This window comes from Lagenorhynchus albirostris, chromosome 7, assembly GCF_949774975.1.
Source record: "Lagenorhynchus albirostris chromosome 7, mLagAlb1.1, whole genome shotgun sequence".
Lineage (NCBI taxonomy): Eukaryota > Metazoa > Chordata > Mammalia > Artiodactyla > Delphinidae > Lagenorhynchus > Lagenorhynchus albirostris.
This window is the reverse complement of record NC_083101.1, coordinates 108,255,108-108,273,674: the sequence shown is the minus strand read 5'-3', so window position 1 is coordinate 108,273,674 and position 18,567 is coordinate 108,255,108. Positions and strand designations below refer to the sequence as shown.

At 35.6% G+C, this 18,567-nt stretch overlaps 1 protein-coding gene across 1 annotated transcript in view; it reads right to left on the bottom strand.

Annotated features, from left to right (window-relative positions):
• The window catches only part of FBXO8 (F-box protein 8), a 39,445-nt gene that overhangs the window by 9,543 nt on the left and 11,335 nt on the right, over positions 1 to 18,567 (bottom strand). Inside the window, exons 2-3 of the mRNA XM_060155811.1 lie at positions 14,466 to 14,802; positions 11,544 to 11,670 (exon numbers count right to left, since the gene is read on the bottom strand). Of these exons, the coding sequence (XP_060011794.1) occupies positions 11,544 to 11,670; positions 14,466 to 14,794 (456 nt within the window). The 5' untranslated portion in view covers positions 14,795 to 14,802. The remainder of the gene's footprint in view (positions 1 to 11,543; positions 11,671 to 14,465; positions 14,803 to 18,567) is intronic.

Here is an 18,567-nt window from a genome sequence, read left to right as displayed (position 1 = left end):
AACTATGCCCAAGTTTTTTAAGTCATCTACGTAGAAAGATTATTTTATAAGAGTAATAAGTAATGCTTTCCTCTGACTGAGGTACCCACAACTAGGCTATTCACTGGAAGGTTCTATGTGACTTATAACTAAGAGGAAAAGGGGGGTAACAAATGTTGGGAAAGATACGTAAAGATAATGTTGATGTCAGCTTCAAATCTGAGCTGCAGATTTCAGTCTTGTCAGTTCCCTGGGAAGAACAGAGCGTACACGCTGTCCACACTTGCATGGAGAAGTGACAGTTGTGGAGAGAAGAGAGAGTGCCCATGTAGCCAGTTCCCTCTGATTCAGTTACTGAAATTGGTCAGAACACCACATTCTATCTGGAGGATAATGAAAAGTCATGAGTATGGACTGAAGTCAGCTTATTCATGGACCTGTTTGCATTGGCAAGACTTTCAGCTTCCAAGAACAATTTATGGAAGGCTGTTCGTACGTGAAAGTGCACAATGCTGAGGAATTGCTAAGAACAGTCACACATATGCCCTAAATTATTTGTAGCTAGAAGATGTCAATAGGAAACTCACAAAAAGGAGGGATAGTTCAAAAAAAAATCAAAAGAAAAATGGAAAATCATCTCTAATGGAGTCCAGGAAAAATGGAGGAGAGGCGTGGGACAGATCTTCTGCTTCTTTTTCATAGGAGAGAAAGCAACGACATTGGACAAAATAACATGAACTTCATCATCTAAGGTTTCAAATAACAATAAAAAGTCCCTATTAATTGGTTCTAATAGCCTCAAACAGAAAACGAGCCATGTCTGTGAGTTCTAACAGTCTCCAAGGAGTCATACCCATAACTGGGCTAGATCATTGCATGAAGATAATGTTACTTGTGATAAATTACTACTAATAATTAAATATAGCAATCATTATTGCAATTAGTATTGACAATTGCTGGTAGGTGATGTAAGCTTCTAGAAAAAGCCCCATCTCTAATCTGTCTGTAAATTAGAAAAACACAGCATCCTAATCAAAATATGGAGATAAAACTCTATTAGGTTAAGGTATGATAAATAACACTTCAAACTAATGATAAAGTGACACATTTGAGCACAAATGTTAGTTTAGAATTCCCACTTTATAAAAACTACACACAAATATTGCATTTGTAATATGTGCATTTATAGATATACACATACATATCTACATATAAGGCTATTTAAATGACTGACTCTACTTTGATAAATAAATAAAAATTATAATTTTATCATATTACCTAAATTCTAGAATGTACATTTATAAGTATGTTTTAACAGCTCTGAATCAATGTTTAAATAAACAAAATTCTTTTTAAGTGTTCTCCTAACAGAACATATACTTTCAAAAGGAGGTTAAAATTAAAAAATTTTTTAAAAGCCCAAATCTTAATAGTAGACAAGCAGAGAAGTTAGGATTTAAATGGTAGTTTCACTGCCAACACATGTGCATACTTCTTCATGTAATTAAAGTATCTGTTCATCCTACCAGCATTTCAGCCAAGACACATTTTAACTTGAACATAATTTTGGACCTCGATTTATTGCTTAAAATGTCTTCAAGAAGATTAAACCAAAGAGTACCACTGAACTAAAAAGTTATTGTATATGCAAAGATTGCTCATCACATGTCAGAAAATGAAATTAAAGGCAAAGTGTATCACCATCTAAAGCTAGAAGATGTTGTTGTGACTGATACATACTTCATGAAGGACCATTACTCAGGTGTCAAATATGTATTTACTATAATCCAAAAGTTCCAGGAGAGGAAGAACCTCCAAGCCTAGAGCAGTGCCTTCTCCTGTGTGTGGTGTGTGTAGCTCTACTTCTATTATAAATATAAGACTACATTTTAGTGAGCACTTAGAAGCACTAAGCATTTAACACATATAATTTCATTAAATTTTCACAACACTACCATGATATAGGTACTATTATTGTCCCCATTTTTTTTTTTTTTGGTCACGCCGTGCAACTTGTGGTATCTTAGTTCCCAACCAGGGATTGAACCTGGGCTCTTGGCAGTGAGAGCTCAGAGTCCTAACCACTGGACTGCCAGAGAATTCCCCTATTGTCCCCATTTTAGAGATGGGGAAACTGAAGCATGGAGAGTGTAAATAATTTGCCCAAGGTCAAAGTCATATAACTAGCAAGTGGAGAGATACTTAACAAGTATCTGTTGAATGAATATTTGAATCTCTCTGTATAAAGCTTCCAGATGACTTTCAAGAGAAGCTGTAGATTTGTAAGGATTATATAATTCAAATAGGGGAAAAAAGAGAAAAAAATAACATAACAAAAGAAAAAAATAACATAAAAACCTATGAGCTGGACCAGTACACTGTAAATGCCTCAAATTATAAACCCCCAAAGGTCGAAGCAACCATTCCAAAAATAAAAAGCAACATGTCATTCTAATGATATATTTAACTGCTAATAAGTGATTCAGAAAGATGTTAAGACTTTGATTATAAAGAAGGCATCTCTAAAAACTTTGATATGAAAGAAAAAAGGTTACATAATCTTATGGATAAATGTACACTACGATTAGTTGGTCAAAAAATTGCATTTAATGTAGTGTTTCCTTCGAACTTCCATATTTCAAAGCTGTAATTAAATTGATGGATGCTGTACAAGTGATGACATCCAATAATTGAGGAAATATTGTCTTTTCAATTACTGAAAAAAAGCACTCATTGTGACACTGGTAGCAGCAATTTCAAATTCAGGAAAGAGATGTAGGAGAGACAACTACCTTGGACATTAAAGCTGAGAACTTAAATCTAGAAAGTGATGTCAAGTTTCACTGAAAATGTGGTCACATCGATAAAGAAGAACATGGTGGAGGTGCCAAGGTGGTCAGAGAGGGTAAAGTAAGGAAACAAAAGGCAAACAGATTTTTCTTTGAAATGTACTTAAAATATTAATACAATACTGCAAAGTCTCTAGGTACACTTATCTAAATTTGTAACAAAACTCATACAAAGAAAAAATCTTGCTCATTTTAGCATTTCACATTTTTAAATTTGTAGTATGAGGGTTGTGGTGCTAAGATATTACAATTAAAATATTCTCATTTTATTCTTTCCTCTAGACCAAAGTCCTAGATCAGTACATTGTGCACTAATTTCAGTATGCTTTTACCCCAGACAATTTACACTTAAATGAGGTAGCAAATTCGTATTTCCTATAACAGACTTAGGAGAACAGAATCAAAACCCACCAGGTGGTTTGAGTGATGAATAAACTATGGAATACTCCAGGCCTGAATCTTTTTCAATTAGATACAGACTAGCAAGCAGCCTGGGAAAATGATTCTCTTTGAAGCTTCTGAAAGGTTTATACTGAGTCTACCAGTGTCTTTCTATGGACTGATTCTAAACCACATGCTGGAATGCCTCTTGCAGACAAGGAAGGGTAAGGGAGGGTGACCACAGATATAGTATGGTCAGGGCAGAGTGTAAAATAAAGTTGACCTCATAGACACAGGATAAAGTTTTCTTCTTAATCATAAAATCAACACACGACAGATCAGATTGAAACAGACAGAAACATACATCCGTATATACCCACACATACATCATGTTGCCCTGAAGAGAGTTAATGGCCTCTAGTTTAGTATGACTTGACCAGCTGTACCTGGATGAAGGTTATTAACTTATCGAGAGGATAATATTCAGTGTCTGAGAGGCATAATTTTGCCCTTTGACACTAAGGATGATCAAGGTAAAGGGACTTTGCCGATGAACGTGAGTGTTTTAGGTCTTCGGGGTAAATAATCTTTATAGAGGAGAAGCTACATTTGGTGAGGGACTCCTCTCATTGTCAACTAGCTCTTTTTACTCTAAACTCTCATCAGCAATCTAGAGATAAAATTAACTTGCTAATGAGAATTAGCGATGCTTATTTTTATGAACAAATTTTTGTTCAGGATTTCATATCAAACTCCTACGAGTTTGGGTAACAGCAGTGATGATGATGATGATGATGATGATGATGATGATGATGATGCAGCGTTAGGATGTTTTGATTACAAACATAGGAACCTCAATTCAAAAAAAGTACAGGGATTTATTACCTTGTATAAGGAATCCCAAACTACTAAGGCTCCAGGTTTTTAGGCTCACACTTGGCATCATGGCACCCAATTCTTTGCTTCCAATGTGCTATTCTTGGTGTGTTGTTAACAACCTGCATGGCTTCAAGGTGGCCGCAGGTGTTCCTGTCACTGCATCCTTATATACCGATGTCCAGAACTGTGCGTGTGCATATACAGTACTCTTTTGTCACAGGGTCCGTGTCACAGGTCAGAACTGGATTACGTGGATGTCATGGAAGCCAAGGGGAATGGAGGTAACATGATTAGCTTGGGATAATCTATATTTAGCTCTTGAGGAATGAAGCCAGCCTCTCAGCTGGTCCAGATTCTTTATCTAGTGATGGGATTTAAACCCTGCCCCTACAGGACTACTGTGATTTTTCAACAATAACTTTCACAGTTGAATATAATGGAATTAGAAGAACTCTAGACATCTCCCGAGTTCCACTTGTATCCTTTTGTTTTTCCACACTGTGTAGCAGTAACTATTTCCTTCTGGTAATCAGGCTCAGTCACTTCAACCACAACATAATTATCTACCCTCAAACCTTTTTAATTTTTTCCTTTTGGTCTGTTTGCTCAGTGGCAGGAGGACTAAAATGGCAAGAAGGTAGCCTCCGCCAGCAGTTTGAATTGTTGTGTCTCTGGTGTCAATATTCCTGCCTTGAGTATTAAGGTGTCCAAACCAGCAGAGCCGCAGAAATAAGGGAAGCAAAATCACACATTTTTCAAGTGGCTCACTAGTGAAAATAGTGTTGCAGATGCTTGGATGCCTTCCCAAAGGCCGTTTCGCTCCTTCACTGCTTCTACCATATCAGCCACAGTTGCTAAATCATGTTAAGTCTAAGCCAATCACATAACCCTTCTATCCTGTTTTCTACTGGTCTACGGGTGTTCATGTGATTCAGTTCTCGTGAACTGAAGGCTCCCGAAAAGAATTTTTTCTCTCTAATAAGCATAAGGAATTTGAGGAGGGAGTTTGCCCCCTTTCTTTGTGCTGAGGGTACTTTCATGTGAGAATGTGATATCTTGAGTAGTGGCAGCTACTTTGTTATCAAGAGAGGGCAAAAGTCAACACACTGAGGTCCCACGATGAGATCACTGTATCACTAAAATAACTCTGGGATACCCATTTTGGGTGTCTTCTGAAGTAAATAAATTTATATGGTTTAAGCCATTATTAGGCTCTTTCTTCTTTCAAGCCAAAAACACCCTAGATGAAACATACAGGGAAGGTGGGTACTATAGGTAGCAGATCATACTGAGTGGAGCAGCCTGGTGCAGGGCACTGAGGACCCAATTATCCCTATATATTTTTTATTTTTTAATTTTTTTAACATCTTTATTGGAGTATAATTGCTTTACAATGTTGTGTTAGTTTCTGCTGTATAACGAAGTGAATCAGCTATACATATACATACATCCCCATATCTCCTCCCTCTTGCATCTCCCTCCCACCCCTCTAGGTGGATACAAAGCACCGAGCTGATCTCCCTGTGCTATGCGGCTGCTTCCCACTAGCTATCTATTTTACATTTGGTAGTGTATATAATAAGTCCATGCTACTCTCTCACTTCGTCCCAGCTTACCCTTCCCGCTCCCCGTGACCTCAAGTCCATTCTCTATGTCTCTGTCTTTATTCTTGTCCTGTCCCTAAGTTCTTCAGAACCATTTTTTTTTTAGATTCCATATATATGTTAGCATACAGTATTTGTTTTTCTCTTTCTGACTTACTTCACTCTGTATGACAGTCTCTAGGTCCATCCACCTCGCTACAAATAACTCAATTTCATTTCCTTTTATGGCTGAGTAATATTCCATTGTATATATGTGCCACATCTTCTTTATCCATTCATTTGTTGTTGGACACTTAGGTTGCTTCCATGTCCTGGCTATTGTAAATAGAGCTGCAATGAACACTGTGGTACATGACTCTTGTTGAATTATGGTTTTCTCAGGGTATATGCCCAGTAGTGGGATTGCTGGGTCGTATGGTAGTTCTATTTTCAGTTTTTTAAGGAACCTCCATACTGTTCTCCATAGTGGCTGTATCAATTTAAATTCCCACCAACAGTCCCAAGAGGGTTCCCTTTTCTCCACACCCTTTCCAGCATTTATTGTTTGTAGACTTTTTGATGATGGCCATTCTGACCGGTGTGAGGTGATACCTCATTGTAGTTTTGATTTGCATTTCTCTAATGATTAGTGATGTTGAGCATCCTTTCATGTGTTTGTTGGCAGTCTGTATATCTTCTTTGGAGAAATGTCTATTTAGGTCTTCTGCCCATTTTTGGATTGGGTTGTTTGTTTTTTGATATTGAGCTGCATGAGCTGCTTGTATATTTTGGAGATTAATTCTTTGTCAGTTGCTTCATTTGCAAATATTTTTTCCCATTCTGAGTGTTGTCATTTCATCTTGTTTATGGTTTCCTTTGCTGTGCAAAAGCTTTTAAGTTTCATTAGGTCCCATTTGTTTATTTTTGTTTTTATTTCCACTTCTCTAGGAGGTGGGTCAAAAAGGATCTTGCTGTGATTTATGTCATAGAGTGTGCTGCCTATGTTTTCCTCTAAGAGTTTTATAATGTCTGGCCTTACATTTAGGTCCTAGATATATTTTAGTTTATAATATAGCTAAGAACTTAGGCATTCTCTCTTTCTTCATGCTATGAGGCACTGTTCAAAGTACACCCATTTTATTGTCAACCTGGCTCAGGTTCTACTACCTACAGTTTAAGTTTATTCCTGAGAGACTGATCTAATTTCGGTGAAAGATAAAGTCAAATTTCTAGACCTGTAGAACTAAGGATAAAACCTCAAAAGGCTGTACGTTTGCCGAACTAAAAAGCATCTAGCGGCCTGTCAACCTTCCCTGGGAATACTCCTGTGCTTCAGGAGACGTAATAGAGTTAGTGTAGAGAACGAGATACCAAGAATATAATGATGAATGATCTGTTCCAAGTTATTTGACACGGATACTTAATCAATGTCTACATGTAGTTACTTGAATACAATATTGTTATCAGGTTTGTTGTCCTACTCTTACTTTCCAAACTAACGTTTTCCTTAAACATGTTAGACTACAATCAAAATACAGAACATGAATAAAGCTCTTGGTTGTCAAGACTCAACTCTGTTTTATTTTATCTTTTTGTAATTAATACTCTCAGACCAAAGGAAAGAGAACAAATAATTATAGATCCATAGACTTCCAATAAAAAAGAAGATTACAGGTAAAATAAACATCAGGTAGCTGTCAGTGAACAACAGGATATTTCAATCATTCAAGCCAGGTGTCTATTCATTTAAGGACACATATTCATGTACACATAGAAAGACTGCAGATAATCTACACTAGCGTATCTCAGAATGTGTTCCCGGGAATGTTACTTTATACTCCCCCCACCCCACCCACCTGCCAAAAAGACACTATGTCAAATAAACCTGCATAATACGGCATACAATACCCTCCTCTTAGATATTCACAATGTGCATCAGTATATTAGAGGCTTTGACAGGTTATTCTGTAAATGAGCCAACTAATCACAACCTATCATGGTCAAATTTATTAGACTTGGGAAATCCTTTGACTATGTCCATTATCCTGTGGAATAATTATTACAAAGAATACATTTGGGAAATGTGTAAATTCTGATGATATCAGGGTTTTATATCTCCAGGAACAAAAGTTATTTTTCATCATTGTTTCTATGCTATGAAGTAATGGCAATGAACATTTTGCTGCAGTATACTGGAGCAAAAAGTTAAGCTTTAATATATGAGATATTGTAAAATCTGAGTATAAACACCTGAGTTCTTTTCTATAATGGAGAACGCCTCCAAATTTCCTGTTTATATTTTAGCTGGTCCAACAACAAAAAGAAGATGATATCTCAAAAATAGTTTGTGCATACATTTCCATCTAAAACATATGCTTAGGTCAAATTTAAAATGTTTCTTCTAATACATTCTATTCCAGATCAATCTAATACAATGCATATGATTGTATGCATGTGGGTCTTTCTATATGAACACAGGAAAAATGTGCTTACATAGTTTAAAAAAAGGCTTCTTTTACCTGACCCCAATGAGGATATAATTTTAAAAATTTAACAACATATTTATAGAAATATGAATAAAAATAAACCTATAATATAAAGTTAAACCACATTCACTACCAATTTCAGAAACTCCAGTTTTAAAAATAACTATGTCAAGAAAAAGTTTAATACTAAATGGAGCACAGGGAATATAGCTTACTGGTTGATAAGTAAAATTACTTTATTGTAATACTGCTGTGGAATAAAATCACACACGTAACTTGTACATGCAGGGGAAATACAGCCTAATGTAAACAGATGGTTTTTAGCACATTCCTTTACTAGAATGTGGTCACCTGCCACAAAGTACACAAGCTCATGCATAAGATCAAGACTTTACATACAGCTGAGATCACAACGTCATGCATATAACAGCAACGTGCTAGACAATCGTACCACAAACTGTGCGGAAGTTCTCCCCCACCCCATAAGCCACTGCCAGCAGCTGCTGTGGAGTTTGGTTACCCATATCCGTGACATGAACGATGTCCTTTGGAGAATCTCGTTCCCTGTGGCTGTAAGTATTCTTATTTTTATAATATTTTAATGATGCTTCCTATCAAAATGTTAAGTACAGAACTAGAAATTATGGAAAAGTAGACTTGTTACAATACTGAACAATTATATACATCTTATCTCAGGTACTTAAAATAAACACCACTTACATTTAAACATATCATCAAAAATAATTTACTTCTCAGGCTTAAATGAACCCAAATAACACATCTGATGACAGCGTTCCAGTGAAGGGGGAAAAAAAATCAACCTCCATAAAGTATTTCCTGACTGCTAGCACTAAAAAATCATGGCAAGAGTCATTCTAAGACCTGGCTAAAGTATGACTCATTGTAGGTAAGTTCTATATAAAAACACCTATTAGAATAATCTTTCAATTATATTTTGGTTGGATAAACAACCAAATTGATATTGATTATTTATTAGTCAATGAAAGCAAGTGTGGAATAGTTATCAAAATACTTCTCATTTCCCTGCACCTACAAGTGTACTTCAATGTCCTTCCACGCCTATTTATGTCCTAAGTATATTCTGGTAAAGAGAGAATTCTATTTTGTTATTAGGCGACAGCTGCTTGCTGAGTTACTGATGTTCATAAAAGCGTAGACGCAGAATTCTGGAACCAAAAGTCACTTTGAATGGTTCAGTTCCATGCCGCCTGGCAGCAGTATGTGCCCCTTTCAAAACAGTAAATTCAATACTTCTGGAATGCTCCAGGATATCCTTGAATCAGGCCAGGGAGTAAAGGAAAAAATACAGCCAACTCTCAATAACAATGGTAGGTAGGATGGATAAGTAAAAATCTGAAGATCTAAAAATCTTATTTTAATTAGTAAATTGAATCCCCTCTTTAAATATTTGACTGAAATTTTTTAATATTTTTTTGCCAGATAAAAAGAGGACTTTAATTTTGCCTCTTTTCTCTGCCCCCACCCCCGCCCAAACACTCTAGAGGAGGTGAAGAACTCTATAGTCTGATATATGTAGTTGCAAAGATGGAAACATATTTTGACATCTAGCTTTTCCAATTTAGATATTTAAAACTACCCATATCATATTCTAGTATATAAGGGCCTATCTACAGTTTCATCTTTGCATAATAAGGATGCTTTATAACTTGTTTAAAAATTAGTACTCCTTTAGCGAGGAATGACTACTTACCATAATCAACATGAGCAGTCACATCCAACTTGTCTGACTTTGACAATCTACAACTCAGTACTTACCAAGTTACACTTTCCTTAGAATGTAACATTTGCAAGTGATATGAATTGAAGATGACAGTTTTACTCAACATTGGTGTTAATTCATGACTGGAGCCAGTATGCCTTGATAAACTGGGCATAAGACAGGGCCTGTAATAGCTGCCTTTCCTGATTCCTGCGTATCTGGAGTAAAACGCTGTACTACGCTGCCCCAGTTCTTCTCCAGTAATCATCATTCAATTAACTCAAGATACTGATGTGAAATATTTCTTATTATAACGCTAGTCATATAACTGTTTCAATTAGCAACATCCATATTATATTGGTTTCAAATGTGTAATTTGAACTTTAACTTCTTATAAATCATTCTACTTTCATTAAAAGTATCAGTCTTCTATTCACTGAAAGTAAAAACTGGTGAAAGAGAATAAATATAACATATTTGTTGCTTATAACATATTTGCTTTATAACATATATACTTTGTTGTATTTGGGCTAAGACTTAACTGATGATGTACATGTATTAGTAAACCTTTGTAGCAGTGTTATATTTTTATTCATGTACAAGAAAAATTTAACAGAGAAATATATAATAAGCAAAAGTCAATTTAATTTCAAAATGTCATTTGTATTATTATGTGCATATTTATAAGATCAGTAGTTCTTTAATATGAATTAATATTAATTAAAGAATATTAATATTAAGGTAACTAGGGAGTCCTTAATACCTCTACAACAAATGAAGAACGTTGGTTTTTGAAAAGTAAGTAAATTAACATAACTGCCAGACAAATTTTTCCACAGAAAATGATCCACCCATAAGTATTAGTTCTGAGTGTTACATAATTTCTATTAGATTTCTAAGAGTAAGTCTAGTAGATACTTAAACATTTCTGAAACTCCGAATCTTTCCAGAATATATTAAAATAAGAACAGGGGTAAGGGGGAATCAGAGAAAGAATTGTCTTCACATTTTGATCACTCATATGTTATGTTAAGAAATAATTAAATAATTAATTTCAAACAGTTCTTTTTGCTTCTCCCACTCTCCCTGCTCTCTATTCGTGTTTGCTTATTGTCTTAAGAAAAAAGAATTAAAGAATTAATGCAAAATTATTCAGTTTTATAACAGAATCTATAAGTTGTTTCTATGCCATCATGTATTTGATTGTTAAAGGCATTATTTAAAGACATTCTTATGTGTCACAAACTAGAAAAATGTCCTTTGTGATTATCTCTGATAAAAATAGCATTGTTAGTAAATGGAAATGATGAAACAAAGAAAATGCTGCAGATAAAGTTTGATGAACATATTTTGTGTTCTCGACTTATAATGTAGTAGTATCTCAACCAAGTCCAGTGGCGGGCTGCATATATGTCATGGAAGCTGCCATACAAAGTGAGCAGGTAGCAAGATTAGAACATGACATGGTAAGGTAAAAAGAAATGACTAAGTCACATAGCAATAACTTCAAATACCAGGCTTTGCAATGATTGAAAAGTCATGTTCAGTGACTTGTAATTTACTTGCAAGTTTATTATGTTGGAAAGCTGCAGCAAGACAACAATAAAGTTCGCAACTGTTACAAATATTCAAATTCTTCACTTACCTCATCTGGGTTGGCATTAAAGGTGAGGCTGCCTTCATCCAGCTGCATGTACAATTTTCTAAAAGAAAATCCTAGAGGTGGGTTCTTATTGTATATGGAACAGTGACCCCAAGTGGATTTACACAACCTGTAAGTAAGATAAAAGCAGACGAGAAAACATGACTATATTGAATTTTTCTAAGTTAAATATGTATATATATGATAAAATAGTGATATGAAATAACATAAAATTGGATTTTACAGCTCTAAAGTATAAAATGTTTACTTTTATACTTGTTTTATTTGTTTACCAGAGTAAGATAGACAAATGTCTTCAATTTAGCAATTTTGACAGCACTTAATAAATGTGAGTTACAAAGATTAGTAATATTTGTGAGTCCTACTGAAGTTAAACATAAATAATGATGATGATAATGATAGCCAACATTTACCAAGTGCTTACTCGATGCCAGGCACTATTTAAAGCATTTTAATAGTATTAGCTTGCTCAGTCTTTACAACAATCCCATGATTTGGTGCTACAGATAAAGAAACAGACACCATAAAAAAGTTGCCCAGGGAAACACAGCTTGATCTGAATCCAAGGAGCTTACTCCTGCGTTTGCAAACAGGCTCCGGACGCGCAGGCTCAGCGGCCATGGCTCACGGGCCCAGCCGCTCCGAGGCATGTAGGATCTTCCCGGACCGGGGCACGAACCCGCGTCCCCTGCATCGGCAGGTGAACTCTCAACCACTGCACCACCAGGGAAGCCCCTGAGTTTGCAATCTTAACCAAGAGTTTAAACAGAATTAAGCAAGAGTGTGCTCTATTGCGAAATATAACCTAATTGGTAGAAGGAGGAAGGTTGCTGGGCAGAGGGAGAAATTGTAATGCTATAACTTCAATACTTAAATTGCAACATTAAGTTTAGCAGTTTTTAAGATACTGCTTCAAAACGCTGGTTCTTTACTATCACAGCTATATATGATTGTTTACAAAATCTGTAATACTTAAAATGCTAATGGTTCATACCTCAAAAGACACTGTTTCTACACATTGGTATACCTGTTTCCAACTCTGTTTGAGGCATTAGCTACTGGTTGTTATTTGAAAGCTAACGTTTCATCTTATTACAATGCCTGGAAATTCTGGATGTATTCATCCAGAAAGTGAACCATAGTTTCACTTTCTGATATTCATCATTGATTTTTGGCACAAACTTCCTTCTTTTCTCACACACATAGCTTACAAGAAAACAAAAAAGTTACCGTCTCAGCCTGTAACATCAAAATTTCTGAGGATAGTGGGTAAAATATCTAATTTTGTATGGGAATATCTTCTTAATAGTTAATTTATATCCTTGCATTATTTTTACCAACCAAATGAAATCACTGATTTCGTAACAATGAGTTTAGTAACTTGTTTAGAAAATTATCAATATTTTAGCAGTCTCTTTAATCTAGTCCCATAGCTTTCGATTTTATTACTAAGCTACATGAAAGCAACAGAACCTCTCAACATCCAAATTAAAAAAACAAAAAACAAAAAACCAAGCTAGCCTTTAATTTATCACTAAGAAAAAAAAAATCCAAGCATCAGATATATAGGCATAATTATGTGGTAAACACTAAAGGAAGCATTTCTTTTAAAAATGAACAATCCAAATTTAAATCCCAAATGAAAACCACATTCTGATTGAGTTCATATAAGCATAGAAATAAACTCTTCTACAAAGTTCAAATATAGGATCATAAATTAAGTTTGATGGGAATACTAAAGTGTAGAAAAGAGGTTATAAATAAAAGTGAGCCAGTTTTAAAGTACTTTTTTTTAAAGAAGATGTTGGGGGTAGGAGTTTATTAATTAATTAATTTATTTTTGTTGTGTTGGGTCTTCGTTTCTGTGCGAGGGCTTTCTCTAGTTGTGGTGAGTGGGGGTCACTCGTCATCGCGGTGTGCGGGCCTCTCACTATCGTGGCCTCTCTTGCTGCGGAGCACAGGCTCCAGATGCGCAGGCTCAGTAGTTGCGGCTCACGGGCCTAGTTGCTCCGCGGCATGTGGGATCCTCCCAGACCAGGGCTCGAACCCGTGTCCCCTGCATTAGCAGGCAGGTTCTCAACCACTGCGCCACCAGGGAAGCCCTAAAGTACTTTTCTTTCCTCTTACACTGAACAATTAAAAATTAATAACTATACTTTAAATATTACTAATAGAATTTCCTCTCACTTCCACAGTAACTTCATTATGACAAGACAAGGGAAGAATAACAAGATGATATTGATGATTTTTAGCTATTTGAAGGTTGAGAAATGAACTACATAATTAATACTATAATTCCGTAGCATCGGGAAGCCTGAGTTAAAAATGTCATTGTTGGTAATACATTTTTAGTAAAGTTTGGCTATTTAGATAATTGATTCTCTCCATAGATTTCATTGAAAAATGGTTTTAAAGTCTCGAAAAACTTGTTTTTAGACATGTTTTACTCCGTTCAGAAGTTTCATTTTAAAATAATGAGACTTAAGTAAACTTTGGTAAAGAATGCTAGAAAACCCAAGATTCAATGATTCTTTCATTTTCATGACTCATGTATACAATCTGTTAAGGAGTAATTTAGGTTCCATAGATTCTATTGCACCAAAAGTTCTTAGATTTATAGCTTAAATTTAACCTGGTAAAAGAGCTGCTGAAATTTCTACAGTCTACTTTCACTTCAGCAAGTAGATTATCTCTTTGCTTTCCAATATTTGCCTAATTCATTGAACAAATAGTGGTTAGAAAATATAAAAAGTAGATGAAATATTCACCAGTTAAAGTTTATGCTAACAAGCAGCACCAACCCCCCCAAAACAAACAAACAAACACAAAAAACAAAAATCCCACAACCTGTAGGCAAGATTCTACTTAGAGCTATCTGGATCCAACATGGTGGGCTGAACTTACCCTTGCCAGAGAAGTTCATCATTGGCCAGGTCCTGCCAAACACAGGAAGCTAAGCAGAGGTCAGTTGCATTCAGGTAGGACAAGATGGTAAAGCTTAGCTCGGGAGGCAACATTTCCAAATTAATGAATCCTTCCTGTTCTTTCGATTTCCTTGTCTTCAAAAGATGATATATATCAATGCCCCCTTGGACTTGTTTGCGATGACTGGTGTTAGAAATGCTGCTGGCAGCCATCCTCCTGCCCTGCTCTCTGCTGAGGTAGCCTTGCTCACTGTAGCCTTCCTGCTGTAGCTGCTGGTTTCTGGCGACTCTCCACAGCCCCTGACCCATCTGCAAGCCTGGGAGAAGGCCAGAATGGAGTAAGAAGGCGACATTACAAAAGTAATCCACCTTTCCCTGCGGTACAACAAGTCTACATGAAGCATTCATTTATCAGAATGAACATTGCTCATTAAAGCGTATTAAATGGAATAGGAAATTACAAATAGTTGGAACATAGTAAGTATGAAACTTGGATGGAGAACTATTTAGTTTGATTATCACCTTTATCTCAGTTTGCTAACCACTTTTAAAGTCCACAGGTGACATAATCATTTTTCACAAGTTAAGATTTAAAAGTTACTGACGTCTTAAAGACTCTTACAAATTATAATTATGTGGACTTATGGGCCAGTAATAAATACAACTCTGATCAGAGCACAGGACTTCACTTAAAAGACCTGTACACCCTGCTTTTTATCACAACCCAGGCTAAGCTAAGCTAGGCCCTTTTAACCAAATTCCCAGATGCATAACAGCTGTGAAACAGGCTTTTCGTTTAATTCTTGCCAGTCTGCTCTTAAGTTGTGGGCTGTAATAAAATGTAACATAGGCCCTGAAGTCTAATTCCGAAACCTTATAAATTAGACACGTAGGACTCCATGATAAAGAGCTCAGTAATGACTATTTGGTTCTGTTGCTGCTTTAAATACAAATCATAATTTAGACTAATTTTCCAGTTCTTCTCTAGGAGCCCTATGGACTCCTCAGAGGTACCTGGGAAAAGGCAGGAGAAGGGATGGGAGTGCTCTAGCCTCTTCTCTCTCCACTTGACCTCCAACCAAAGTAGCTCTACATTTATCTCTTACAAATATCAGACTTCCTCATATACAAATATTTAGAAGACTATTGGCCTAGACTTTCTATTTCACTTGGTTTTGCAAATAAGTAACTTTTCCTGGGCAAATAAATTCACTGAGAAAAATGAAATCAGGAAGAGCTTTTAACTAACACAAATAATTATTTTCATGATCTCTTTTACAAACAAAATATTCTTGTTTTAAAAGCCCAAGTTGACTACTGGGACGTGCGTGTTTTAAAAATTTGGAGGAAGAAATGGATTTTTGTTCAAAATCATTCAAATAAATTTCATAGCGTGACCTAAACTTAAAATATGGTTTTAATTGGCTGCTTACAATAAGGAGTAATAATCAAAAAATAAAAAAGCAACCCCTCCCCAAGCCCACTGGTGACCAGAAATTCTGAAAATTATTAGGAATAATTTGAAAATTGAGTCGAATTTCAAAGAATGTCACCGAGTATTTTTTCAGTATTTAAAAAGGCATGTATATTTATTGAATTATTGTCTGTTAGTTGGATAATGGCCACTGTAACAGGCTACTTGTTGATTAAAACAGAAAAAACAGTCCAGGATAATTTTTCACTCTTTGTCCTTACTGTGAACTGCTTGGAAATCCACAAGCTTAAGCTATAAAGAGATGCGGGAGGGAGGATACAGAGAGAAGGAACATATTAATAATTTTTAAATGTGGGGAAATTTGTTTTTGCAAAGAAACCACAAAAGGTAGTAACTTTTCCTCCCTATGACACATACTACCATAATGGTAGCAGTTCCTGAAGTAGTGGTTAAGCTATTAATAATTAAATTCTTATTTTCTATTAGAATGATTGAAATCCCAAACTGACAACACCAAATGCTGGCAAGGATGTGTGAATTCAAAATGGTACAGTCACTTTGGAAGACAGTTTGACAGTTTCTTACAAAAATAAACATACTTTTACCATATGGTCCAGCATTTATGCTCCTTGGTATCTACCCAAATAAGTTGGGAATTCATATCCACACAAAAGCCTGCACACAAACCTGCAGCTTTAGTCATAATTACCAAAACTTATAAGCAATCAAGTTGCCCTTCAGCAGGTGAATGGATAATTTACTGTGGTACATCCAGACAATGGAATGTTTAGTGCTAGAAAGAAGTGAGCTACCAAGCCATGAAAAAATATGCAAGAAACTTAAGTGCATATTACTAAGTGAAAGCAGCTGACCTGAAAATGCTATGTAATATGTGATTCCAATTATAAGACATTCTAGAAAAGGCAAAACTACAGACAGTAAATTAACACAGAAAAAAATACAGAATATCAACAAAAATTTGTAAGGAGCTATAAGTTTCCTTAATGTTTAAATATGCTATGTCATGTTACAACATAAGTACAACTTAATTTTGACACAAAAGACTCATAAACATTTAAAAAATTTTATCATAGCCATTTCTCTGTTTATCTTAGCAAGAAAATATCTAGAAATTGAATTGATTGCTATGCTCACCCAGTATATCTGTCGTCATTTTAGATAATTATATTTATTCTTCTCTTTTGCATTTGTATCACTAAAGGTAAATAATCAAACGTGGTGACTGTGATGTCTGAAGTCTCAAGATTTAAGGCATTTAGTATCAATTTTGTATGTACTTTCCCTACAACATCTTTCTAGGGACATATGGTTAGGCAGCTGTTATTACTCTCAGGGATGTTGCTAGGGGACACAGAATCAGGGTGATTTCCCTAGGCTCTGGACTTTAATGGGGATCACTTAAATAGAGCACTGGATAAAGTGATTCGGAAAGCATCCAGCAGGTAGAAAAGAGGTTAAGCCAACAGCTGGTTCTTAGGATTAAAACAAGTTGATGGGGAGGGTGGAGGTTTGAGGCTCATCTACACGTGATTCAGACAAAGAAAACTGCATTTTCTATTCTTCTACTGCCAAATAAATATTCTTCTATTGCAAATTACCCTTGCGGGATGTCTTTTTCCCTTTAAAGCAGTTCTTGATACGAAGCATGAACACAGTATGATATATCACTTGAGAAGTATTACTATCATATATTTATCCTTCGGAGAAAGGAAAGGGTGTCGACAGTGTTCCACCCCACTCCCAGTCTTCCTTAGGGTAATAGTGGTGTGCAAGGTGGACAGAACTGTCAGAAAAGTGATAAAACTCTCAAAAAGACAGGAGATCCACTACAGAAGCTGTGAAGCAAGTCACAGAGGGAGCATAGTGCTGTGGACTTTGAAGTTGAACAGACTCGAGTTCAAATCCTGACTTCACTGACGAGCACTTACAGGACCTTGGGGAATCTACTCGACTAGTCTAAGCTTTGGTTTCCTCATATTTAAGGTGATAATTTGCATATAATATAGTGGTAATACATATAGTTCAGAGGGCTGTTGTATTAAACATTACATATAAAGTGCACTTCACAGCTAATAATAAAATGTTAGCTCATTTGTTTTGACAAAACCATATTTTCACAGAGTGAAAATGATGAGCATTTCAGTAAAACTTATTGAATGATACTTCAATTATCACATAAAAAAAAGAAATCCATGAGTGAGTCTACACTGATGATCACTAAATATTACATGAAGAAAGGAAAGCTCTTCCTTATAGTAAAATTCTGAATAATGAGTTAGAAAAATCATCATTTAACTACCATCATAGAAAAACTAATTCTTAAGGCAAGAATTATCAGTGGGTGCTGAATCTGGAATTTGATAAAGAATGGAAGATTTACAGAGTCTCAAATATATTACTCATTAATTACAAAAAGAAATTAAGAAATCAGACAATATTTAACCAAGTGTTCAAACTTAACATTTACCAATAAGAGACAAACGGACATATATGCCTCTCTGGACATGATACCCTGAGAAGGATAGGACATATATGCCTCTCTGGACGTTATACCCTGAGAAGGATACGACATATATGCCTCTCTGGACGTGATACCCTGAGAAGGATATAACAATTATACAGTACT